The 27,739-nt window shown below is 44.7% G+C and overlaps 2 protein-coding genes across 3 annotated transcripts in view; one reads left to right on the top strand and one right to left on the bottom strand.

Annotated features, from left to right (window-relative positions):
- LOC116987884 (platelet endothelial cell adhesion molecule-like) overlaps positions 1-8,174 on the bottom strand; it is a 33,055-nt gene extending 24,881 nt beyond the window's left edge. For both annotated transcript variants that reach the window (XM_033044186.1, XM_033044187.1), the window contains exons 1-4: positions 8,028-8,174; positions 7,155-7,178; positions 4,443-4,745; positions 134-424 (exon numbers count right to left, since the gene is read on the bottom strand). In XM_033044186.1, the coding sequence (XP_032900077.1) occupies positions 134-424; positions 4,443-4,745; positions 7,155-7,178; positions 8,028-8,067 (658 nt within the window). In that variant the 5' untranslated portion in view covers positions 8,068-8,174. The remainder of the gene's footprint in view (positions 1-133; positions 425-4,442; positions 4,746-7,154; positions 7,179-8,027) is intronic.
- Positions 8,175-21,354: 13,180 nt separating this feature from the next.
- LOC116987729 (Fc receptor-like protein 5) overlaps positions 21,355-27,739 on the top strand; it is a 47,738-nt gene continuing 41,353 nt past the window's right edge. The window contains exons 1-3 of the mRNA XM_033043960.1: positions 21,355-21,460; positions 23,880-23,924; positions 25,111-25,413. Of these exons, the coding sequence (XP_032899851.1) occupies positions 21,418-21,460; positions 23,880-23,924; positions 25,111-25,413 (391 nt within the window). The 5' untranslated portion in view covers positions 21,355-21,417. The remainder of the gene's footprint in view (positions 21,461-23,879; positions 23,925-25,110; positions 25,414-27,739) is intronic.

Genomic DNA, 27,739 nt, shown 5'->3' with positions numbered 1-27,739 from the left:
TTAATCCAAATTCTGGGATCATTGATCTGGCAATTTAACAACTCCACCGCTGCTACATACCACATACCTTGTTGCACGACATTGTGACAATATCTATAATTTGCAGGTGTGTGATTGTGCCGGTTTAACCTACCTTGCACAGTTATGGTGACGGGTTCACTGTAGGTTGAGGTTGTTGCCAAGCTTCTTCCTTTGAACTTACAGCTGTAGACTTGATCTGTTGTTTCTGTAACTTTAAGCGTGTGTGTTACAAAGTTTGTATTGGTTCCTTTTTGTCCCACAGGGGAAGGTTTTCCATTTTTATATTTGTAGAACGTAAAGTCAAGAGGAGGAATTTCTTCAGCAGCATCGCAGCTCAACCCAATTTCATTTCCCACTATCACCTTCATCGGTTGTATGGTAAGTCGAGGCCTCTGTATTTGTCCTAAAGTAAAAAGCATAGGGTTTTATAGTTTTGGTATAAAAATGAAAGAGTTAAAATAATGAACACCCGGAGGCTGCAGCGAATCGTTCGATCAGCTGAGAAGGTTGTTGGCTGCAACCTTCCCTCCATTGATGAACTGTACACTGCAAGGGCCAGGAAGCGAGCAGGTCTCTGACCCTTCTCACCCTGGCCACAAACTCTTTGAATCACTTCAAGGCGACTCCAGACTGTCAAAGCCACCACAGCCAGACATAAAAACAGCTTTTTTTCCACGAGTAGTAGCTCTACTCGTTAACCAAACATCTGTAGCCTCCTTTTGCTCTGGTATTTTATTTAATTCACATGTTTAATCGATAATGTTTTATTATTAATATGTAATGTTTTATGTATCATTCTTAATTGTCACTGTATGTCATGTTGTCACTTGCGAGCGGAGCAGGCCCGGACCCATTCAGCCCTTAGAAAGCGTCTGATAAAGTCTGGATTACAAAACATAGGTGGGGGGGGATTGTCCCCCACCCCTCAAAGTTTATTGGCCAAGTATGTTCACATACAAGGAATTTGCCTTCGTGCTCCGCTCCAGGGACGGAAATCCTGGGCGGCGTGTCCCCCTGTCCCCCCCAGGATTTCCGTCCCTGGAGCGGAGCACGAAGGCAAATTCCTTGTATGTGAACATACTTGGCCAATAAACTTATTCATTCATTCATTCATAAAGTTAAGTAGGTTACAAAATGGACACCCTGCTTGTAGTTTTTGAAATATACAAAATGGATACCTTGTCCTTTAGTCTGAATACTCAGCTTGATGGAAATGTACAGATGCTGACTCATCAAAATTAGAAGCAAAACCGCTCGAAACTGCAGAGATAAGGAACAACTTCTTGGAGCAAAACCTTATATGGACATAGCTTTCTTGAAATCGTAAGAGACTGCAGAACTTTAATGTTACAATATATGGACATGGTGGGATTCTGTAAGAGAGTGTTCTGATAGATAAAGAATTGCTGAATTGCCCACCAGACTGGCCGAGAAGCTTCTGGAATTAGGGCTCAACACCCCCCCTGTGTGCCTGGGCCCTGGACTTTCTCACCGCCAGGCCCCAGGTAGTCAAGATGGGAGGGAATACATCGAAGTCCCTCACCCTGAGCACAGGATCGCCCCAGGGTTGCGTCCTCAGCCCCCTATTGTACTCCCTGTACACACATGACTGTGTGGCTAGGTTCAGCTCCAACTCAATAATTAAGTTTGCTGATGACACTGTGGTGGTGGGCCAGATCTCAGACAACGATGAGAAGGCCTACCGGGAGGAGGTGGCTGATCTAGCACTCTGGTACCAGGACAACAGCCTCCTCTTGAACATCAAACAAACATAGGAGCTGATCGTGGACTTTAGGAGGGCACATCATCCGAGGAAGTACACACCATTGAGGATAAATGGGGATACTGTGGATAGGGTGAGCTGTTTTAAATATCTGGGAGTCCACATCTCTGAGGATGTGACATGGACATCACACGCCGCAGCACTTGTGAGTAAGGCAAGGCAGCGCCTTTACCACCTCAGGTAATTGAGGAAATTCAGAGTGTCTCCGTGGATCCTCCAGTGCTTCTATTCAGCGGCTGTGGAAAGCATCTTGTCCGGAAATATTACCATCTGGTTTGGGAATTGCTCTGCTTAGGACAAGAAGGCTCTGCAGAGAGCAGTGTGTTCGGCCGAACGCACTATGGGAACTACACTCGCCCCCCTGCAGGAACTATACATCAGGAAGTGCAACTCCAGAGCCAATAAAATCATGGGAGACCCCTTCTACCCCAGCAACGGACTGTTCCAGCTGCTACGGTCAGGCAAACGCCTCCATTGCCATGCTGTGAGAACGGAGAGGTTGAGAAGGAGTTTCTTCCCAGAGGCCATTCGGACTGTAAACTCCCATCTCACCAGGGACTAACTTTACTGAACGTTTTTTCCTTCCGCCCACAATATTTAATATGTAAAAGAATATGTGATTGTGTTTATAGTTGGTTTGGTTGTTTGTCTTTTTGCACAAAGTCCGCAAGCATTGCCACTTTTCATTTCACTGCACATCTCGTATGTGTATGTGACGAATAAACTTCTTGACTTGACTATAAGTACGTTGTTTGAACGTTACATCTTTGAGTGGAACACGAGGAGCTCTGTGTATCTGAGGATACCCAACGTCTTCCTCCCCACTCCTGCCTGGCGAAATAAAGACGTTGCTGCTTTACTAACTTGCACTGTTTACTAACGGCATATATTTTGCACCTCAAAGATCTCTCTGCTGCTTCTCTAGTTAATGCATGTTACTCTATTCATGATTCAGCCATGGGACTGCCTACATCCTTTTTGCAAACCATAACCAATGCGTTTTCTGCATCTAGTTCCTGTCCAGTTTGTGGTATTCGCAGTTTATCATTTCTCCTCGTACAATCCTGCTTTGATAGCTCTTGCATCAGTGAGCAATGCTCCCCCCCTCCTGGATTTATTTGCAGTTGGGTCACTTTAGGCAACAGATCATTTGCTTGGCAGCACAATGTGGCACAATGTAGCGATCGATTCTCTTTCCAGTAGAGTGATGCAGTAACTATTTGCATTGGAACCAAAGGGGAGTCAGTCTACCTCACGACAGAAGGGGGAGGAGTAATGGAGGAAATACAGCCAGAGAGTTGTGTACACCAAGTATTCTCAAACAGCAATGTGATTAAAGGGTAAATATTACTTGGGACACCTGAGGATAACTTGCCCTTCTCCAAAATAGGGAATGCGACCTCTCATTTCAGCGAGCAGACACAACTTCAGTTTAATTTCTCAAAATGCAGTGCTGTCTTGGGCTGGGTGTCAGCTGGCATTTTTGCACAAAGGTCCCTGGAATGGGCTTTCGACGTGAACGCTTTTCACTCAAATTGCCATCAATTTAGCATTTGAGCCTCAGCTGACACTGACATAATATCCATAGCCAGCATTGGATGATGGAAAAGCAGTGGCAGTGGGATTTGCAGGAGAATGTAGATGTAAGTGGTGCATGATCCGAGCAAGTGCTCAGCGATTGCTTTCTCTTGAAGGATGGCCTTGAAGAGGAGGAAGACCATGTGAAGGATTCTACCACTGCAGCTTCCTCTTGTTACATCCCATGCTATTCTGATTATGAATTTATTAATCCTCTTCCCTCATGTTGGTATTACAGTCTCCATTGCTTGAGATCTGACAGATTGGAGTTTGTTCTCTAACATCCTCCATCAAACTCGAAATCAGCCATGATCACGTTGAATGCTGGGACAGGCATGAGGGACGGAGTGGTCTACGCCTACTCATTGTCTTTGTTTGTGTGCTCTCCCTATTTTGGACTCAAGGTCAAATTCAATTTTTTTGGTCTGAGGAGGTAACCTTCACCTTACCTGCCCACCCAAATAGAGTTAAATTATCCCATGACAATATTCAGAGAAGAACAGGCATCTCTCCAGAGTTCATCTCTCAACCCAAAGCCGTCAGATGACCAAGTAATCACCACAATGGTGTTCAAGGGATTTTCTGAAATGAACATGGGGCTTCATTTCTGGAGCTACAGCAGTGACTAGGTTTCACGAATGCTTCATCACCTGGTCGAAACAAACAAGTGGACATGCTGGCTCATATCAACGATCGACACAAAGTGCTTGGATAAGTCACTGGAGAAAAAGGATGGGTGACTTTTTGGGTCGGGCCCCTTCTTCAGACGGGGGACTTTGGAGACCTTCTCTCCGATGGGAGACCCTCTCTCACTGCTCCCCCTCTATGATTCCTACTACTTTCCAACTCTCATCACCATCTTTTTGAGACTGAAGAAAGGTCCCGACTCGAAATGTCACCTATCCTTTTTTTCCGGAGATGCTGCCTGACCCGCTGAGTTACTCTAGCACTTTGTGTCTGTCTTTAGGCTTCACATTGGCTGTTTGGCACTTTGGGAAGCCCTGGGTTTTATTTTTCATGCCTCATGTAATGTCGCAATATGTTTCATGTTTCACATTACCTGTAACTTCTATGTATATGTTTCCGCTCGTAGCTGTTTGATCTCCCACGTTCACGACACAGACATAGTATCCAGTATGTGTTGCTCGAGCAGATTGTATTGTAAAAGAGTATTTTGGCTCAGGAATCATGGAGGTATTCAGCAGGACGTTCTTTTGTGATCCTTTATAGAAACGGTATGTAATTTGATTTGGGAGACGAGACGTTGCCACGGAAGTAACTGAACATGTCAGAGTAATGGAGTTTCCCGCTTGTGCTAATGCCTCGGGGTCGGATTTTATTTCTGTCTTGTGTATCTCCACATCTGTGAGAACAAAAAACAGAAAATTAGTTTTAATTCTACATAATGTGCACAATGGCGCAGCGGGTAGAGCTGCTGCCTCATAGCGCCAGAGACCCGTGGTTCGATCGTGACCGCGGAGGCCGTCAGCGTGGAGTTTGCACGTTCTCCCATGTGACCGCGTGGTTTTCCTCCGGGTGCTCCGGTTTCCTCCCACATCCCAAAAACGTGCGGGTTTGTAGGTTAATTGGCCCTCTGTAAAGTGCCCCTAATGTGTGGGGAGTGGATGAGAAAGGGGGATAACATGGAACTGATCGATGGTTGTTGTTGACTGAGTGGGCCGAAGGGCCTGTTTCCAAGCTGTATCTCCAAACTAGTAATGTCAAAACATTCTAGAAATACAGATCAAGCATAGATTTCCATTCCAGTTTGAAAAATGGTCCACCCCGTAAGATCAAATGTCCATGTTCTCCAAGGATGCTGCCTGATCTGCTGAGTTAATCCAGTGTTTTGTGTCCTTGCTTGGTAAACCAACAACTGCAGTTCCTTGTTTCTACATAGATTTCCTTTTCCCTGCCCCCAGAGATGATACAGAATGGATCATTCCATCAACCATTTCAATGCTGGTCAAAATGGATTTTACGTTAATCTCACTTTCTAGCTCTTGGACAGATGTTTGGCATGTTATGACTTGCGTGCTCATTCCGATACTAGTTCACTAGTTCACAAATTATAGGAATAGAATTAGGCCATTCGGCCCAACGAGTCCACTCCCATTCGGCCCAATGAGTCCACTGGCTAATCTCTGCCTCCTAATCCCATTTTCCTGCCTTCTACCCATAACCCTTGATACCCGTTCTAATCAAGAGTTTGTCTATCTCTTCCTTTAAAATATCCACTGACAGATCTGGTAAGGGTGGAGGAAAAATATGAAGTTGGTATATCCCTTTTGCACGGTTTTTATAATAGAGCTTTGTTTTTTTCTTTGGGGGTTTTTTTCCTTTTTCCTACTTTCTTTCCTAGGGTCTATTTCTTAATTATTTTCTCTAATCAATGGGTCTCTTTTTTTCTCTCTCACTGATCACTCTTTTACACGAACACATCTTTCTTTCTCTCACTTTCTCTACTTTCTTTATCTATATCTTTCCTTAAAGCTTAAAAAATGAAGGGGTACAATAAATGTAATAAGATATATCTGGCTTGTACTATTGTAATTTATTGTACTAATAAATAAATTAATTAATTACTAATAAATAAATAAATAAATCAGTCACCAAAATTATACGTTGTCAATGATTAATTATTGAAGCCACCAAGGGTAGACAACTTAAACTCATATCCTAGTGTGAGAGAGAGAGAGAGAGCGAGATAGATAGATAAAGAGAGAGAGAGAGAGAGAGAGAGAGAGATAGAGAGAGAGGGAGGGTATTAAAGGCTGTAACGTCAATCAACGTCTGCATTAAATTATTGTAATCTCTCGAATGAAGGTGGATCATCAGAATAGGTCTGTTGTCATGTATTAAATTCCTGGGCTCGGTTCTTCATTCGAACACATGTCGGCTGAATTTTTGGATAGATAACACTTTGTAAAAAGCTTTTTGGCTTAATTAACCTATATTTAATTTATGTCAAAGATTGACAGTGGCACATTGTTAGTTGATGCAAAAATATATTCAAATAGATAAAAAAGAAATAACAATGTTTTCCATAAAGTGTTCAAATGTCCACATTGACACCATGGCAGGTGTCCACGTTGCGGGGGCTGGAAACTGGAAGTATACCGAGCTAATTCTGCTGCCATCATCATCTATTGCAACAAGTGATGGCTTCCCACTGATTGTCACCGGAAGCTTGCGTCCTTTTCAGGACGGACGATGACAGTGATGTCAACATTTGTAACAAGATGGACACGAAAAGAAGAAGCAGATTTGCACAGTTCTCTTTAGGTACAAAAAATAAGCCAGATCTGGGCCTTGTGTGAATTGCCTGCAGTTTGACATCACTCCCCACTTTAGTTGACATTGTTTTTCTGTCAATGTGATCATTGCTCCAATGTTGTAATTAATTTGTTGATCTAATGGATCGGAGTGTGTAGGAAAGAACTGCAGATGCTGGTTTAACCCGAAGATAGACACATAAAGTTGGAGTAACTCAGCGGGACAGGCGGCGTCTCTGGAGAGAAGGAATGGGTGACGTTTCGGGTCTGTCTCGCTGAGTTACTCCAGCTATTTGTGTCCATTTAATCAATGGATCGGAGTAACAATTTTAGGTTGTGGGATCCACGAGAAGTTTCCTTCTGCCACCAACATTGATTGAAATTGGAGTTTAAACACTTCCCTTACGAAGATCAACGCCACGATTTCTGAAGTTAAGCAGTTCTTTTTGTTTGTCTCACGTGGAGAGATTTAAGAATTAATTGAAAACAGTTCTTACCTGTTTGGACATGCCCAATCCCACCTGAAATAATGAAAAGATAATATTGTTCAGACTATTCAGATGTGTGTTCACTTCAGTTCAAAATGCAGGGAATAATCATGCTTTATAGAGTCTTTGAAACGCACTGGCGTGGAAGCCATTTAGCCCATCATGTCTACGTTGGTTGAAAAAGTCCACGACATAGTCAATTTTCAGCACAAAGTCCAGACCTTCAAAGTCACTGCTCTTCAAGCATGCATCCATACTGTTTAAATGTGACAAGCATTTGTGCCACTATCTTGCCTTCAGCCAGTGCGTTCCACGTCCCTACCACCCGTCAGTTAAAAATATGATTCCATGTCTTGCTACCACCCTTCTGACAATTACATTTATGTCCGTGGATTTTCACCTCTCTGTCAAAGGACATAGGATCCTCCTGTCCACTCTATCTGAACCTCTTGTGAGTTTCTACACTTCAATCAATCACTGTGTTTTGTAAGAATAGCAGAACTAAGAACTATGATATGAGAAGACATGAGTTAATATTTTCAGTTCAAAGTTATTTGCAGAATTTTGTTCATTTTGAGGGATTTATTTGTTTAATATAATTCTGAACAGTGAATTTTAACTAAGTCTTTGCAACCACTCAGTTAAAAGTCCATGTTCAGAATTATATAACACAACGTTGTGTATTTGTATGTTGTATAAATTACAGGAACCATGTTGTTTTACTCAATGTCGAACATGGAGAAGGAACAATTTTTATATTTTCCCACTGTATTAAGATATTCTAAATGTCTTCTGCAATAGGATTTGTAATATTATGTGCAGTACACGGAGTAAATTTCACATGTTCAACTTTTTGAAGCAATAAAATAGTATTTAACTTACATAGTAGCTGGGTGATAAACAGGATGGTGGTTTTCGACATGTTCTTCGCAGTGCTTTGAAAGAGGAAGTGTTTTTCAAGCTACCAAGACTTCGTCGCAGGGTTCAAAATTAGATTGATAAATGTGCCTTTAAGGAAGCAACGTAGTTTATCAAACAAAACAGGAATATACCATATCTGTCCAGCTGAAAGGATTCTGAGAATTAGAAGAACAAGCACAGTTTCCACTCGGCTAACTTCTTAAGGTTAAATAGAGCTGAGGAAGACCGGTGATGGTATAAAATACTGTTATTCATAGAAACATAGAATCATAGAAAATAGGTGCAGGAGTAGGCCATTCGGCCCTTCGAACCTGCACCGCCATTCAATATGATCATGGCATCCAACTCAGTATCCTGTACCTGCCTTCTCTCCATACCCCCTGATCCCTTTAGCCACAAGGGCCACATCTAACTCCCTCTTAAATATAACCAATGAACTGGCCTCAACTACCTTCTGTGGCAGAGAGTTCCAGAGATTCACCACTCTCTGTGTGAAAAATGTTTTTCTCATCTCGGTCCTAAAGGATTTCCCCTCTATCCTCAAACTGTGACCCCTTGTCTTGGACTTCCCTAAAATCGGGAACAATCTTCCTGCATCTAGCCTGTCCAACCCCTTAAGAATTTTGTAAGTTTCTATAAGATCCCCCCTCAATCTACTAAATTCTAGCGAGTACAAGCCGAGTCTATCCAGTCTTTCTTCATATGAAAGTCCTGACATCCCAGGAATCAGTCTGGTGAACCTTCTCTGTACTACCTCTATGGCAAGAATGTCTTTCCTCAGATTTGGAGACCAAAACTGTACGCAATACTCCAGGTGTGGTCTCACCAAGACCCTGTACAACTGCAGTAGAACCTCCCTGCTCCTATACTCAAATCCTTTTGCTATAAATGCTAACATACCATTCGCTTTCTTCACTGCCTGCTGCACCTGCATGCCTACTTTCAATGACTGGTGTACCATGACACCCAGGTTTCGTTGCATCTCGCCTTTTCCTAATCGGCCACCATTTAGATAATAGTCTACTTTCCTGTTTTTGCCACCAAATTGGATAACCTCACATTTATCCACATTATACTGCATCTCCCATGCATTTGCCCACTCACCCAGCCTATCCAAGTCACCTTGCAGCCTCCTAGCATCCTCCTCACAGCTAACACTGCCCCCCAGCTTCGTATCATCCGTAAACTTGGGAGATGTTGCATTCAATTCCCTCGTCCAAATCATTAATATATATTGTAAATAGCTGGGGTCCCAGCACTGAGCTTTGCGGTACCCCACTAGTCACTGCCTGCCATTCTGAAAAGGACCCGTTTACTCCTACTCTTTGCTTCCTGTTTGCCAGCCAGTTCTCTATCCACATCAATACTGTACCCCCAATACCATGTGCTTTAAGTTTGTATATTAATCTCTTATGTGGGACATTGTCGAAAGCCTTCTGCAAGTCCAGATATATATCACATCCACTGGTTCTCCCTTATCCACTCTACTAGTTACATCCTCGAAAAATTCTATAAGATTCGTCAGACATGATTTACCTTTCGTAAATCCATGCTGACTTTGTCCAATGATTTCACCACTTTCCAAATGTGCTGCTATCCCATCTTTAATAACTGATTCTAGCAGTTTCCCCACTACCGATGTTAGACTAACTGGTCTGTAATTCCCCGTTTTCTCTCTCCCTCCCTTTTTAAAAAGTGGGGTTACATTAGCTACCCTCCAATCCTCAGGAACTACTACAGAATCTAAAGAGTTTTGAAAAATTATCACTAATGCATCCACTATTTCTGGGGCTACTTCCTAAGTACTCTGGGATGCAGCCTATCTGGCCCTGGGGATTTATTGGCCTTTAATCCATTCAATTTACCTAACACCACTTCCCGGCTAACCTGGATTTCACTCAGTTCCTCCATCTCATTTGACCCGCGGTCCCCTGCTATTTCCGGTAGATTATTTATGTCTTCCTTAGTGAAGACGGAACCAAAGTAGTTATTCAATTGGTCTGCCTTGTCCTTGTTCCCCATGATCAATTCACCTGTTTCTGACTGCAAGGGACCTACATTTGTTTTAACTAATCTCTTTCTCTTCACATACCTATAAAAACTTTTGCAGTCAGTTTTTATGTTCCCTGCCAGTTTTCTTTCATAATCTATTTTTCCTTTCCTAATTAAGCCCTTTGTCCTCCTCTGCTGGACTCTGAATTTCTCCCAGTCCTCTGGTAGGCTGTTTTTTCTGGCTAATTTGTACGCTTCATCTTTTGTTTTGATACTATCCCTGATTCCCCTTGTTATCCATGGATGCACTACCTTCCCTGATTTATTCTTTTGCCAAACTGGGATGAACAATTGTTGTAGTTCATCCATGCAGTCTTTAAATGCCTTCCATTGCATATCCACCGTCAACCCTTTAAGAATCAATTGCCAGTTAATCTTGGCCAATTCACGTCTCATACCCTCAAAGTTACCTTTCTTTAAGTTTAGGACCCTTGTTTCTGAATTAACAATGTCACTCTCCATCCTAATGAAGAACTCTACCATATTATGGTCACTCTTGCCCAAGGGGCCACGCACAACAAGACTGCTAACTAACCCTTCCTCATTACTCAATACCCAGCCTGCTCTCTCGTTGGTTCCTCTACATGTTGGTTTAGAAAACTATCCCACATACAACCAAGAAATCCTCTTCTTCAGCACCCCTGCCAATTTGATTCACCCAATCTATATGTAGATTGAAGTCGCCCATTATAACTGTTTTACCTTTACCCCTTCGCCAGGGACTAGTTCAAATCTCAAGTTGCTCAGAGGCAAAAAAAATACTTCTGTATATCTATGTTTACAAAAGAACTGCAGATGCTAGAAAAATCGAAGGTAGACAAAAAAGCTGGAGAAACTCAGCAGATGAGGCAGCACCTATGGAGCGCAGGAATAGGTGACGTTTCGGGTCAAGATCCTTCTTCAGACTCATGTGGCAGGGGGGTGGGGGGAAAGACAGGAAGAGGAGGAGACAGTAAGCCGAGGGAGAGCTGGGAAGAGGAGGGGAAGGAAGGAGAAAGCAGGGACTACCTGAAATTGGAGAAGTCAATGTTCATACCGCTGGGGTGTAAGCTACCCAAATGAAATATGAGGTGCTGTTCCTCCAATTTGCGGTGGGACGCACTCTGGCCATGGAGGAGGCCAAGGACAGAAAGATCAGATTCGGAACGGGAGGGGGAGTTGAAGTGCTGAGCCACCGGGAGATCAGGTTGGTTATTGCGAACCGAGCGGAGGTGTTGGGCGAAGCCTGCGATTGGTTTCACCGATGTAGAGCAGTTGACTCCTGGAACAGCAGATGCATTAGATAAGTCTGGAGGAGGTGCAGGTGAACCTCTGCCTCAACTGGAAAGACTGCTTGGGTCCTTGGATGGAGTCAAGGGGGGAGGTAAAGCGACAAGTGTGGCATTTCCTGCGGTTGCAAGGGAAAGTACCAGGGAGGGGGTGGTTTGGGTGGGAAGGGACGAATTGACCAGGGAGTTACGGAGGGAGTGGTCTCTGCAGAAAGCAGAAACGGGAAGAGATGGGAAGATGTGGCCAGTGGTGGGATACCGTTGGAGGTGGTGAAAATGTCGGAGGATTATATGTTGTATGCGACAGCTAGTAGGGTGGAAGGTGAGGACAAGGGGGACTCTCTCCTTGTTACGAGTGGGGGGGATGGGGAGTGAGAGCGGAGCTACGGGATATAGAGGAGACCTTGGTGAGAGTCGCATCTATAGTCAAAGAGGGGAACCCCCATCCCCTAAAGAATGAGGACATCTCCGATGCCCTGGTTTGGAACACCTCACCCTGGGTGCAGATGCGGGGTAGACGGAGGAATTGGGAGTAGGGGATAGAATCCTTACAGGAAGCAGGTTGGGAAGAAGTGTAGTCCAGATAGCCATGGGAGTCAGTGGGTTTGTAGTAAACCCACTGACTCCCCCCGACATCAGTCTGAAGAAGGGTCTCGACCCGAAACGTCGTCTATTTCTTCGCCCCAACGATGCTGCCTCAACCTCTGAGTTTCTCCAGCATTTTTGTCTACTTTCTGTATATCTATTGCCTTTTTGACATCTCTTTTTAGGAGCTCCCCAGTTGAAGTATTTGTCAACAACCAATATGCAAACAGCAAACTCCCGAGCAGCATTGTGCGATTGCATATATAAGCCGTTTAACTCCCGCTGCCATTCCCACACTGACTTTTCTGTCCTCGCCCTCCTCCATTGTCAGGCCCAGCGCAGATTGGAGGAACAGCACCTCATATTTCGCTTGGGCAGCTTACAACCCAGCGGTATGAACGTTGACTTCTCTAACTTCAAGTAACCCTAACTTTCCATCCCTCCCCCTTCCCAGTTCTCCGACTAGCCTAACAGTCCTCCTTTACATTTTATTTTATTTGTTTGCTTTGTTGTTAACTTCTCCTAGCTAACAATGATCTATTCTACATTGTCCTTGATCACCATCCGCTTTGTCTCGTTTTCACACCTTACTTTTCCTTATCTCTGTATCTCCTCCTCCCCTGATTCTGTCTGAAGACCCGAAACGTCACCCATTTCTTCTCTCCAGAGATGCTGCCTGTCCCGCTGAGTTACTCCAGCTTTTTATGTCCACCTTCTGAAAAGCTCATCAGATCAGGCAGCATCTGTGCAGAGATAAAGAGAGTCGATGTTCATCAGATGATAGGTCAAGAACAGAGTGTTGATTCTGTTTCTGTCTCCATTCTGACCAGTCAGGTATTTCCAGCATCTTCTGCTGCTTAAGATAAGACGCATGATCCTCAAAGGCGTCTTTGTTATTTCAGCCAGAAAACAATACTGTGTGTGCTAAAGGATGAGAAAAAAAGAGACACACAAGGAACTGCAGATGCAGGAATCCTGAGGAAAACAACCGACTGCTGGAGGAACTCAGCCGGTCAGGCAGCATTTGTGGAGGGAATTGGATTTTGGGTCGGGAGGTCATGTCGCAGTTGTAAAAGTCGTTGGTGAGGCCTCATTTAGAGTATTGTGTCCAGTTCTGGGCACCATGTTATAGGAAAGATGTTGTCAAGCAGGAAAGGGTACAGAGAAGATTCACGAGGATGCTGCCAGGACTAGAGGGTCCGAGCTATAGGGAGAGGTTGAGTAGGCTGGGACACTATTCCTTGGAGCGCAGGAGGATGAGGGATGATCTTATAGAGGTGTATAAGATCATAAGATCATAGATCGTGTAGACTCACAGAGTCTCTTGCCCAGAGTAGGTGAATGGGTTTATAAGTGTGGTGGGCGTATGGAACAAGCTGCCAGAGGAGGTAGTTATCGGAACATTCAAGAAACAGTTAGACGGGTACATGGATAGGACAGGTTTAGAGGGATACGTCACCCATTCCTTCCCTCCAGAGATGCTGCCTGTCCCGCTGAATTACTCCAACATTTTGTGTCTATCTTCAGTTTAATCCAACATCTGCAGTTCCTTCCTACGCCCTTGGACTTATTCTACATTATCTTCTTCTTGCATATGACGTGATCAGCCCAAAGTTGTAGGACAACTTGTTCTATTTGATCTTATTTGATTGTGCACGCCGGGTTGATTGCATCCGTCGAAACAGGGCGGCCCACGTGAAGATTGCAATCTCCCACCCCATTCTATATATAACATCTGCCCAGAGAGTTCACCTCCACTGTTGTGACTGCAGCCTATATCCCTCCTGATGCTAATGCCAAGCTTGCAATGAAAGAGCTGCATACTGCCATTAGCAATCAACAGACGCACAACCCCGAGGCAGCCTTCATTGTTGCGGGTGACTTCAATCACTCTAACCTGAAGACTGTACTCCCCAAATTCCACCAACATGTCTCCTTCCCCACTAGAGTAGACAAGACACTGGACAAAGTCTACACCAACATGGCTGAAGCTTACAAAGCCATCCCCCTCCCCCACCTTGGTCAGTCTGATCACGTCTCATTGTTCCTGCTCCCTAAGTACTCCCCACTCATCAGACGGGTTAAACCAACTGTGAGGACAGTTAAAGTCTGGTCAGAGGAAGCGGACTTCACACTTCAGTAGTGTTTTGGAAACACTGACTGGAAGGCGTTTGCAGCCCAGGCCACCCTTGACTCCCACATTGATTCCTACACATCCTCTGTTCTGGACTTTATAAACTCCACCATCAATAGTGTCACCTCCCTCAAACAGGTGACCATATTCCCGAATCAGAAGCCATGGATGAACAGCGAGGTCAGGCTACTGCTGAAAGCACGGGACACCGCTTTCAGCTCAGGCGATGCTCGAGCCTACAGTTCAGCCAGGGCTAACCTGAAGAGGGGCATCAAGAAGGCCAAGCACTGCCATAAGCTCAGGATTGAGGAGCACTTCAACAACAACTCCGACCCCCGACGCATGTGGCAAGGCATCCAGGCCATCACGGACTACAGACCCTCCAACACCACCCCCACATCCAGCGACGCCTCCTTCCTTGAGGAGCTTAATCACTTCTATGGCCGCTTCGACAGGGACAATCTAGAGACAGCCATCAAGGCTGTGCTACCTGCCGATCACCAACCCCTCACACTCACCCCCTACGACGTATACGTGGCACTGAGTAGGACTAATGCACGTAAAGCTGCTGGCCCTGACGGCATCCCCGGGTGCGTCCTCAGGGCCTGTGCTGCGCAGCTGACAGACGTCTGGACTGACATCTTCAACCTGTCACTTGCCCAAGCAGTTGTCCCCACGTGCCTTAAAACCACCTCCATCGTGCCAGTGCCAAAACACTCCACTGCGGCGAGCCTCAACGACTTCCGCCCAGTTGCACTTACCCCCATCATCACCAAGTGCTTCGAGAGGCTGGTCCTGGCACACCTCAAAAGCTGCCTACCCCCCACACTGGATCCCTATCAGTTTGCCTACCGCAAGAACAGGAGTACGGAGGATGCCATCTCAACGGCACTTCACTCCGCCCTCTCCCACCTCGACAACAGAGACACTTACGTAAGAATGCTGTTCATCGATTACAGCTCAGCATTCAACACCATTATACCATCAAAACTGATCACCAAACTCGGTAACCTGGGCATCGACCCCTCCCTCTGCAACTGGATACTGGACTTTCTAACCAACAGACCCCAGTCTGTTAGGTTAGACAAGCACACCTCTTCAACCCTCACCCTGAACACCGGCGTTCCACAGGGCTGTGTGCTGAGCCCCCTCCTCTACTCCCTCTTCACCTATGACTGCACACCTGTACATGGCACTAACACCATCATCAAGTATGCAGATGATACAACGGTGATGGGCCTCATCAGCAACAACGATGAGTCGGCCTACAGGGAGGAGGTCCAGCACTTAGCAGCATGGTGCGCTGACAACAACCTGGCCCTTAACTCCAAGAAGACCAAGGAGCTCATTGTAGACTTCAGGAAGTCCAGGGGCGGCACGCACACCCCCATCCACATTAACGGGACGGAGGTGGAACGTGTTTCTAGCTTCAGGTTCCTGGGAGTCAACATCTCCGATGACCTCTCTTGGACCCACAATACCTCAACTCTGATCAAGAAGGCTCACCAGCGTCTCTTCTTCCTAAGGAGACTGAAGAAGGTCCATCTGTCTCCTCAGATCCTGGTGAACTTCTACCGCTGCACCATCGAGAGCATCCTTACCAACTGCATCACAGTATGGTACGGCAACTGCTCTGTCTCCGACCGGAAGGCATTGCAGAGGGTGGTGAAAATTGCCCAACGCATCACCGGTTCCTCGCTCCCCTCCATTGAGTCTGTGCAAAGCAAGCGTTGTCTGCGGAGGGCGCTCAGCATTGCCAAGGACTGCTCTCACCCCAACCATGAACTGTTTACCCTCCTACCATCCGGGAGGCGCTACAGGTCTCTCCGTTGCCGAACCAGCAGGTCCAGGAACAGCTTCTTCCCGGCGGCTGTCACTCTACTCAATAATGTACCTCGGTGACTGCCAATCACCCCCCCCCCCCGGACACTTATTATTATTTATTCAAATCATTTGCTATGTCGCTCTTCCAGGGAGATGCTAAATGCATTTCGTTGTCTCTGTATTGTACACTGACAATGACAATTAAAATTGAATCTGAATCTGAATAAGGATGTGTGTATATCAGTTATGTTGTAGTTTACCTTTCTACTTTTATATGGAAACAGTGAAACATGCCGCCTGTTAACCCATCGATACATTCAATTGTCCAGGTGTCTTTCTGATGTAATATGTACAAGAGTTTGTACACATCTTTACTAAAGAACAAACAAAAACTTCTGCAGTCTCGCTTGCAGACTTGATTTTATCTAATTGTGTTTTTGCACGAATGCTCAGTTTCTTTTATAGTCTTTTTTTTCTTTTAGCTTATCTTGCACAATCTTTGTGTCATTTATGTGTGGTTTGTATTTTTGTGTGTTGGTCTGAGTCTACGTGCCTCAGATGCTGCTGCAAGCAAGATTTTCATCTGCAGAAAAAGGGTCTCGACCCGAAACATCACCCGTTCCTTCTCTCCAGAGGTGCCGCCTGTCCCGCTGAGTTGCTCCAGCTTTTTGTGTCTATCTTCGGTTTAAACCAGAATCTGCAGTTCCTTCCTGCACATGTACCTGTGCAGCTGTTTCCTAAACGTTGGGATAGTCCCAGCCTCAACTACTATAACTGTACCTGGCCTTGGTTGTGAAGGTGGAAAATGTCTTGAATGTTGTGGTCCAGGTGACCGACTGATAGACAATAGACAATAGGTGCAGGAGTAGGTCATTCGGCCCTTCGAGCCAGCACCACCATTCAATGTGATCATGGCTGATAAAACTTGTTCTGCAAAAAAGTAGAACCGCCTTTCCAAAGTAGCAAATGTTCTGTTGCAAATGGTGTCAACATCCTTGCCTTCACAGGAAGTTCACACTGAATATGTATTCACCAAATGCACACAAAGGTGACAATCTTTCACATCAAGCCACATATAAAATTACTGTAAGCAGCAAACCACATATATATGTTTTTTTAGTCAAGATAAAATACTTTTATTTTAGGTTTCATTTACTCATACTTGTTTTCATATACAACAGAAGTCTGGAAAATAAATGTTTCATTTAAACTCAGGGTAAGCGGCCAAGATGTGGAGGGGGCAGGAAATGGTTGCAGAAACCCTCTACTGAGCTGTCAACAATTGGTCTGTAGAATCGATAGCACAAAAAACATTTCCCCCAGAGAATGCTTGATTGAAGCAATGGAGGAGCTAGAAGAATGTAGGAGCAAGTGGAGGCCACTCGGCCCCTTTAAGCCTGATCCACCATTCAATACTGTTGGGGAACAGCCGACTCCTGCTCCCATGTTCATGTGTGTAAGGAGGAAGTGCAGATGCTGGCTAACACCGAAGATAGTCACAACATGCTGGAGTAACTCAACGTGTCAGACAGCATCTCTGGAGAACAGGAATAGGTGGCGTTTCGGGTCGAGACCCTTCATCAGATCCTCCCATTTTTTTATGATCCTTACATTGATTAAACAAGTGTTCTCTGAAGGATTTTTTTCTGCAATCTATGTTACAAATGATTTCCTGTTAATAAACTTTATATCCTTTGGGACGACAGATGGCACAATGGGCTAAGTGTTCGGCTGGAGACCGGAAGGTAGCCGGTTCGAATCCCGCTTGGAGTGCATATTGTCATTGTGTCCTTGGGCAAGACACTTCACCCACCTTTGCCTGTGTGTGAATGTGTGTCAGTGATTGGTGGTGGTCGGAGGGGCCGTAGGCGCAGATTGGCAGCCACGCTTCCGTCAGTCTGCCCCAGGGCAGCTGTGGCTACAGAAGTAGCTCACCACCACCGAGTGTGACTGAGGAGTGAATGAATAATGCGATGTAAAGCGCCTTGAGTATTAGAAAGGCGCTATATTAGTCCCATCCATCATTATTATTATTATCCTCTGATTATGGAGAATATAAAGTGTATTAATGTAAATGAATGGAAAACTGCCTTCGAAATGCAAATCCTTTTTTAATACATTAGCTTCTACCTCACCCAGTACATGAAACAGATTTGTTTAATAATCAGCATCACATTTTGGATATTTATTACATAATCTGCACGGTGGCGCAGCGGTAGAGTTGCTGCCTTACAGCGCCAGAGACCAGGGTTCATAACCCGTGCTTGACTGTAGGGATTTTGTACGTTCTCCCCGTGACCGCGTGGGTTTTCTCCGAGAACTTTGGTTTCCTCCTACACGCCAAACACCTACAGGTTCACAGGTTAATTGGCTTGGTATAAATGTTTTTTTTTAAATTGTCCCTAGTGGAGGATAGTGTTAATGAACGGCGATCGCTGGTCGGCACGGACTCGGTGGGCCGAAGGGCCTTTTTCTGTGCTGTATCTCTAAACTAAACTAAACTAAATAAGCTGCAGAAAATTAACAACAGGTCACTGATCCGACTTGTCTGCTCAAGTTGCTATTCACCGTGTGGTTTGTTCAAATGATACTCAAGCCACGACACTAGTGGTCGGTCTGGCCTTGGTTCCTGCATTGCTCTTCAGTTCACCCGCTTCAATGAGACAAAGAGAACAGCCATCAGGAGCTGTCAGTTCTGCAAGGACTTAACTGCAAGTGCGGACACCATGAACCACCCAGCATTGATTCCAAAGACAGACACAAAATGCTGGAGTAACTCAACGGGACAGGCAGCATCTCTGGAGAAGAGGAACGGGTGACGTTTCGGGTCGAGACGCTTCATCGGGTTCATTCCAAATTAGGAAATTTGCAAATGACTCAAAGCTGGGTGGCAGTGTGAACTGTGAGGAGGATGCTATGAGAATGCATGGTGACTTGGACAGGTTGGGGGAGTGGGCAGATGCATGGCAGATGAAGTTTAATGTGGATAAATGTGAGGTTATCCACTTTGCTAGCAAAAACAGGAAGGCAGATTACTATCTAAATGGCGTCAAGTTGGGAAAAGGGGAAGTACAACGGGATCTGGGGGGTCCTTGTTCATCAGTCTATGAAAGTAAGCATGCAGGTACAGCAGGCAGTGAAGAAAGCCTTTATAACAAGAGGAGTCGAGTATAGGAGTAAATAGGTCCTTCTGCAGTTGTACAGGGAGAATGGAGCGGTTGGGCTTATACACTCTGGAGTTTAGAAGGATGAGAGGGTATCTTATTGAAACATATAAGATTGTTAAGGGTTTGGACACGCTAGAGGCAGGAAACATGTTCCCGATGTTGGGGGAGTCCAGAACCAGGGGCCACAGTTTAAGAATAAGGGGTGAGCATTTAGAACGGAGGCGAGGAAACACTTTTTCTCACAGAGAGTTGTGAGAAATGTCACACATTCCTTCCCTCCAGAGATGCTACCTGTCCCGCTGAGTTACTCCAGCTTTTTGTGTCTATCTTCGGTTTAAACCAGCATCTGCAGTTCCTTCCTACACATGTGTAGGGAGCAGCACATTAGAGATACGTGTGAGACCATCTCTCAAAGTGCCACATGATGGGGATATCGGGGCTATTGCTGGCCACAAGGTTTTTTTCTAACTGCTATCACCACGCACACCACCAGCGTTCACAGGCAACCTCTTACGTTGAGCTACGGGGCGATTTTTGTTCTTCTGGAGATGCTGGTGGAAGACGGGTTTACGAGCACACCAGCACGCGGTCTCAGTGAATGTTACTTTATAAGGTACGTGGGCTACCTATCACTGAACGTTCATACTCTGGGACCAGAACACTATAATAGATGTGTATAAAATCATGAGATGAATAAATCAGTAGATGCACAGAATCTCTTGCCCAGAGTAGGGGAATCGCAGACTAGAGGACATAGGTACAAGTTGAAGGGGAAAAGATTTAATAGGAATCTGAGGGGTACCTTTTCACACAAAGGATGGTGGGGGTATGGTGCGAGCTGCCAGAGAAGTCCCAACGTTTAAGAAACAGACAGGTACATGGATAGGACAGGTTTGGAGGGATATGGACCTAGCACGGGCAGGTGGGACCAGGGTAGCTGGGACATGTAGGCCGGTGTGGGCAGGTTGGGCCGAAGGACCTGTTTCCACGCTGTATCACTCATTGACTCTATAACAAAGTGTACTCACCTGGGCAACACTAACCCGGGTACTGATAGATTTCTGTAGCAAATGCGAACTCAGAGAAAGCCTTCAAAGCTGTGCTGAGAGTTGACACTCAATGTAAGGAAATCTATGTGGATTGGCACGTTACGCCAGGATTCGGTACAGGGATGGAAACTAATGGAACATGTTCACGGCCGTACCTACTGCGGCTGTTCTACAACCATCACACTGGAGACAACACTGCGCACTCTTCACAAGGAAGGAATTGCCCGAGACTGGAGACCGTTCTGAGATACAGGTCTCAGAGGTTCGCTGAACTGTCCGCGTTTAGTTTAGAGATACAGTGCGGAAACAGGCCCTTCGGCCCACCGACCAATGATCCCCCACACACTAACACTATCCTACACACACTAGGGACAATTTACAATTTTACCGAAACCGATCTCGGAGAAAACTCACGTGATCACTGGGAGAAGCTACAAACTCCGTACAGACAGCCCCTGTAGTGGGGATTGAACTCGGGTCTCCGGCGCTGCAAGCGTTGTAAGGCAGCAACTCTACCGCTGCGCCACCGTGCCGCCCTGTAAAGGGCACTCAGTTTTATTTCCTTCACAGCTATTTGTGGTTTGGACCTCCCCCCCCCCCCCCCCACCCCCAGGCAGCAAGGGTCTCGACCCGAAACGTCACCCATTCCTTGTCTGTCCTGCTGAGTTACTCCAGCAATTTGTGTCTATATTTGTGTCTATCTTCGGTTGAAACCAGCATCTGCAGTTCCTTCCTACACAGTATTTTAATACTAACAGACTACCCCAACATCGTGTAGGTCAAAGTAGCGCAGCGGTAGAGTTGCTGCCTTACCGCAAAATGCAGCGCCAGAGACCCGGGTTCGATCCCGACCACGGGGGCTGTCTGTATGGAGTTTGTACGTTCTCCCCGTGACCTGTGGGTTTTCTCCGAGATCGGTTTCCCCCCGCACTCCAAAGACGTGCAGGTTTGTAGGTTAATTGGCTTGATAAATGTAAAAATTGTCCAGTATAAAATTGTCCAGTGATGAGTGATGATCTATCAGCGTACTACATCTAGATCTAGGTTTCTGAAACAATGTTTACATTTACCTACAAACCTGTACGTCTTTGGAGCGGGGGAGTGTTGGCGGTTGGAAACAAACTGTTCACACTTGCGTCGGGTTTTTCATCTTTGAAATATGATAATCTACTTTTCTTCTTTGTTCCTTGCCTATATACGTACTGCGAAGTCTCTTTTTCAGCATAACAGGAAAACACTCTTCCTGGGCTACATATCATCGATCGTGTCAAAATGTTGAGAGCTATCACCATGGTTTTAATGCTGCTGCTGCTATGTAAGTTTATTGCAAAAGTCCTTTTTAGCATTTTGACAATGTAAATGTGGGAAGTACTGCACAGAATACATCTGCAGATGCATCTACATCTGCAGAAGGCGTGAGGTCCTACAGGCATTTCGGGAACTAGAAAAGAGTCAGAAAGCAGTTCATTGAACAAACTGCAAAAGACAAAGTGCTGGAGGAACTCAGCGGGTCAGGCAGCATGTGAGGGAGGGGAATGTTTGCCGTCAGGACCATATAGAAGATGTTGATGAGTCCATTCCCTCCCTGGATGCTGCTGACCCGCTGAGTTCATCCAGCACTTTGTGTTTTGCTCAAGAATCCAGCATCTGCAGTCTCCTGTGTCGACATTTAAGTTATTAGTGGCTGGAGGGCTATCAATATTGTATGCTTGAGACTAAGAAGATGCAGGAGATGAATGTGTGGCTGGAGGGACAGTGGAGGATAAAAAGCATTAGATTGAGATTAATTTGAGACCAGCTCTGTACCTCTGCAAATGACATGAGTTGTGCCACAATGGGACACAGACCCTTAAGCTTATGGTGGAGTTTATTGGTACTGTTGGACAGGGTTTGAACTTGTTAAACGGGTAAAAATCAGAAGGGTGAAAGGCTAAGCTGGAAATAGGGCTTCAGAGAAGTGGGTATTTTGGACGGCACTTCAGTGGAGCACTGGACTGTATTAGGAAGAAGCATGAGATTGCGTTGGCAAATCAAGTCAGAGTAAGAAAAATTAATAACATTAAAATGGGATAAATGCAGGCTGGCTAATTCTGAAAATACTGTCATAAAAACAGACAATAAACTGCTCAAAGAACAAAAAGGGGGGAGTTGAGAAAACCAGAGAAAACAACTAAAGATCCTGGAGACCAATGCTGATTAACATATGTTTAAGAAGGAACTGCAGATGCTGGAAAAATCAAAGGTAGATAAAAATGCTGGAGAAACTCAGCGGGTAAGGCAGCATCTATGGAGCGAAGGAATAGGTGACGTTTCGGGTCGAGACCCTTCTTCAGACTGAAGAAGGATCTCGACCCGAAACGTCACCCATTCCTTCGCTTCATAGATGCTGCCTCACCCGCTGAGTTTCTCCAGCATTTTTATCTAACATATAACTTATTTTCTGTTATAACTTATAACATATAAACCTTATTTTGAAAGGTAGATGATAAGCAATAAATCGATATAATGGATATGATCTGATCGAGACGTCTCCAGCATTTTGTGTCTACCTTTGATAGAGACATGGTTGGATGTGAAAAATGCTGGGAATTGAATCCTCAGGATGTTTCTCATCTTGGAAGGATAATTTAAAGGGAAAAGGATGTAAGATAGTTTAGTTTAGTTGAGTTTATTGTCACGTGTACCGAACAAGATCAGTGGATGGAGAATGATTTTGGCTCAGAAGCTCATCTTATTGATTTAGTTTAGGTGGAGATGTGATAGTAAGGATAAAGGGTGATTGATCCGAGCAGTATATTGGCCCCTAACATTAAGTGAACTGCAAGGCAGTTTTACTGGTAGTGTTGGGGAGGGTTTAAGTGTATTAAACGGGTAAAAATCAGGGCGAAAAGCTCTGAAGTAAAAATCAAAGCTCACCTGCCCAAGTTCAATCACTGGGCTCCATATCTTTGCCTAACTCGCATGTGTTCGTTTGAACACAAAAGTATGTGTTTAATAAAAAAATACCTGGAAACTGTTAAACATTCTTTATCTTAGGAAATGTGTTTCTGTCATTTTAAAATAAGTGTTTCAAAAGACAGTAAAAATGTTTTAAAATATTAATGAAAATGCGATTATTTATGGGGTTAGCCATAAAAGAATCAAATTTTCGTTAATATTTTGAAACTAAAATGCGTAAATAATTAAACAGAACTCGAGTTGTGTGCGTTATTGTTTTTGTGTTTATGCTGGTGCTCTCATCTCCTGTTCTGGTTTGCTCTTTCTCTTGCCGATCGCCTTATGTTTTTGAACTCTTTCTTTCAAGTGACCGTGGTTTCTTTACCATGTGGTCTGAAGAGGGGGTCTCGACCCGAACCGTCACCCATTCCTTCTGTCCGGGGATGCTGCCTGTCCCACGGAGTTATCCCAGCTTTTTGTGTCTTTCTGTAGTTTCTTTAGCCCCACAAACCAACTTAATTTGATCTGATAGATAAGAACGGAAAATAAGTTATATATAAGTTATAGGTTATAGCCATGCTGCCTGTCCCGCTGAGTTACTCCAGCATTTTGTGTCTATCTTCAGCACCTGCAGTTCTTTCCTACACAATATTAGCTCCTTATTCTTTTCATCTCAATAGCTGGATTTAATTGCTTGATTAATCATTGTAGTTATCATCGTATTGTTGTACGCATCATTCAACAGAGGTAAATACAGAAGATAATTACCTGAACTACATTGTCTTTTCATTTTTCAGCTGACGTCTGTAAATTAGACAGCCTTAAAGCAGACCTCCAGCAAGGTAAGAAAATATCAAATGTAATTATTCTAAAATTATTCCACAGCCAGAAAGAGTGGTGGAGCTATACATCACAGGAACAGACTGTGATGTCCATGCCGACCATTATAGAATATCAAATGATATATCTTTTGTTTCCTTTTCCTCTGACTAATCTGAAGAAGGGTCTCGACCCGAAACGCCACCCATTCCTTCTCTCCAAAGATGCTGCCTGTCCCGCTGAGTTACTCCAGCTTTTTATGGCTATCTTTGAGTTTAGTGTTTCATGTTGTTAGCCATATTTTCAGCGTTTGCAGTTTTTTGGCATAACTATATTAATGTTGGCAAATGAACTGATTTTAGGACTAATTATCACTCTTATTTTCAAAAGGTCCAAACATTAGTCGAATGTGGCACTGACTACGTTGACTCAGTTGTATTATCTGATTCAAGTTGTGGACATGAGGAACTTTGTCTCCCGTGTATTCCAGTCAGCATGAGGCATTCTACCTGATCTATTCCTCTCATGATCTTATACACCATAAGATCACTCCTCATCCTCCTGGGCTCCAAGGAATAGAGACCCAGCCTACTCAACCTCTCCCTATAGGTCTCCACATTTTCTAGTCCTGGCAACATTCCCCTAAATCTTCTCTGTACCCTTTCCAGCTTGACGACACCTTTCCTATAACATGGTGCCCAATACTCTAAATGCGGCCTCACCAACATCTTATACAACTGCAACATCACCTCCCGACCACTCAATACTCTGGCTGATGAAGGCCAATGTGCCAAAGGCCTTTTTGACCACCCTATCTACCTGCGACTCGACTTGCAAGGAACCATGCGCCTGCACTCCTAGATCCCTCTGCTCTACAACACTCCCCGGAGCCCTGCCATTCACTGTGTAGCTCCTGCCCATGTTAGACTTACCAAAATGCAACACCTCACATTTGTCTCATTAAATTCCATCAACCATTCCTCAGCCCACGTGGCCGATCGATCAAGATCCTGCTGCAATTTTTCACAACCATTTCTCACTATCTGCAAAGCCGCCCACTTTATCTAACTAAGCAAGCGCAGGTGGCACTAGAAACCACCTCCTGCCTCTCGTTCTTACATTCTCATTTTCTTGTGGCTGCGTATATACGGGATGTTTTTCTTTTATTAAGAACAAAATCTAATTTCTGTTCCTTCTCCGACCTCGCAGGTGTGATTATAAACAAAGTACAAATGAAATTCGCCCCCGAGACATCAGCTGAAGTGGGAAGCCGTATCACCCTGACTTGTTCCGTGAATATCGTGGGTGCCTCTTCCCTAACGAGTCAGATTTTGTACCTCTTTTACAAAGGGTCAGACAGTGACGTCCTGCTGAATAGCACAGTGTCTTCACAGCAAAGGTCCCAGGTGACCATCGAGTCTGCTCGAGCATCACACACTGGATACTACTCTTGTGTCGTGAAAGTGGGAAATGAAGCAGCCAAGAGTGAAGTCTTATACCTAGACGTTGCAGGTAATGTGAAGCACGAAACATATTGTGCGCTCAACATGAAGCATGAAGAAAAGAACAGGATTTAGTCAAGAGTGTTTTATTGTCATATGTCCCAGATAGAACACTGTAAACAATATAATAAATGAGAGAGAAAAAGGTTTAAAGAAACGTAGAAAATAGGTGCAGGATTAGGCCATTCGGCCCTTCGAGCCAGCACCGCCATTCAATTTGATCATGGCTGATCACCTCGTTCCTGCCTTCTCCCCATATCCCCTGAATCCGCTATCTTTAAGAGCCCTATCCAGCTCTCTCTTTAAAGTATCCAGGGAAACGGCCTCCACCGCCCTCTGAGGCAGAGAATTCCACAGACTCACAACTCTCTGTGAGAAAAAGTGTTTCTTCATCTCCGTTCGAAATGGCTTACCCTTTATTCTTAAACTGTGGCCCCTGGTTCTGGACTTCCCCCAACATCGGGAACACATTTCCTGCCTCTAGCGTGTCCAAACCCTAATAATCTTATATGTTTCAATAAGATACCCTCTCATCCTTCTAAACTCCAGAGTGTACAAGCCCAGCCGCTCCATTCTCTCAGCATATGACAATCCCGCCATCCCGGGAATTAACCTTGTAAACCTACGCTGCACTCCCTCAATAGCAAGAATGTCCTTCCTCAAATTTATCACAAACTATCCCTTAATTCTAAATATTACTTATTCTGTAACTTATATCCTAAGTTACAACTGTCACCTTTCTAACCTCTCATATATCTCCAATATTATTACACCACTATTGATGGTAGGTTATTAGTTGTCTCCGTCTGACAGTCAGGAATCCCTCACTCTCCATCACCACTTTATTATGCTCTTTAACCTCTACCTCTTGATCCAAACTTTTAAGCTCTTATACATCGGCGAGACCAAACGTAGACTGGCCGATCGTTTCGCTGAACGCCTTTGCTCAGTCCACGTGGACCTACCTGCTCTCCCGGTTGCCAAACACTTTCCCGATCCCATTCCCACACTGACCTTTCTGTCCTGGGCCTCCTCCATTGTCAGAGTGAGGCCAAACGCAAATTGGCGGAACAGCATCTCATATTTCGCTTGGGCAGCTTACACCCCAGTGGTATGACTGTTGATTTCTCTAACTTCAAGTAACCCCGGCATTCCCTCTCTCTCCATCCCTCCCCCCCCAGCTTCAAAGTTGTCTTGCTGAGTCTCATTGAATTGAATTGAATAAATAAATAAATGTTAGTAGCCAAGTACGTATACATGCAAGGAATATGCCTGTACTCATTTTCACCTGACACACAGCCAACAATAGCCTGTTCCCTTTCTCATCATTACTTTTTTGCATATCTTTCATTCATTTGTTCTATATCTCTCTGCATCATCTATATCTCTTGTTTCCCTTTCCCCCGACTCAGTCTGAAGAAAGGTCTCGACCCGAAACCTCACCAATTCCTTTTCTCCAGAGATGCTGCCTGACCCGCTGAGTTAATCCAGCACTTTGTGGCTATCTTCGGTTTAAACCAGCACCTGCAGTTCCTTCCTACACTGGTATCTGTTATGCCTGGTTCCAGTTCAAATAATATTAACAGCATCACTAATCTAGACAGAGAGTCACTGAATCGATCGCCATACTGGCAAGAAACCTAAGTATTGCCGAGAGTGATCCAAATGTAAACAAGTACTAGCATTGAATATAATGTGATGTAAAATGGATGCTGAGGAGATTTAGCTTAGTTTAGAGATACAGCACGGAAACAGGCCCTTCGGCCCATTGAGTCCGCACCGACCAGTGATCCCCGCACATTAACACTATCCGACACACACTAGGCACAATTTACACATACACCAAGCCAATTAACCTACAAACCTGTACGTCTTTGGAGTGTGGGAAAACCCACACAGGCACGGGGAGAATGTACAAACTGTTATCCGGGAATATCAACACCATTCCAGGTCCATACACTCCCCCAAGTACCCATGTGGTGTATGTCGTAAGGTGGTGAAGTGGAGGCACCAAGCCATTGAGTGTGAGGACCAAGGTATGGTCTCATAAACAATGTATTGAAATAAGCGGTGAAGTGTTTGTAGTTTTGCAAATTCATGTCTCCTACTGTTGGATATGTATTACATGTGGCCTCACAAATTTCGCCTCATCTATTTTTGACAATGGATAGTTTTGAATTGTCAAATCCATTTGATCCGTTGGCTGCATTACCTGACTCTAGTGTTGGGTCTTTAGACCTTGACAACTTGGAGCCAAGAAGCATTCGCCATCCCACTTCTAGCCCCAAATGTAGCAGTGTTAGTCAAGGAAGAAAAACCAAACAGAAATCTAAATG

This window comes from Amblyraja radiata, chromosome 26 (genome assembly GCF_010909765.2).
Source record: "Amblyraja radiata isolate CabotCenter1 chromosome 26, sAmbRad1.1.pri, whole genome shotgun sequence".
Classification (NCBI taxonomy): domain Eukaryota; kingdom Metazoa; phylum Chordata; class Chondrichthyes; order Rajiformes; family Rajidae; genus Amblyraja; species Amblyraja radiata.
This window is presented reverse-complemented; position numbering and strand designations above follow the sequence as displayed.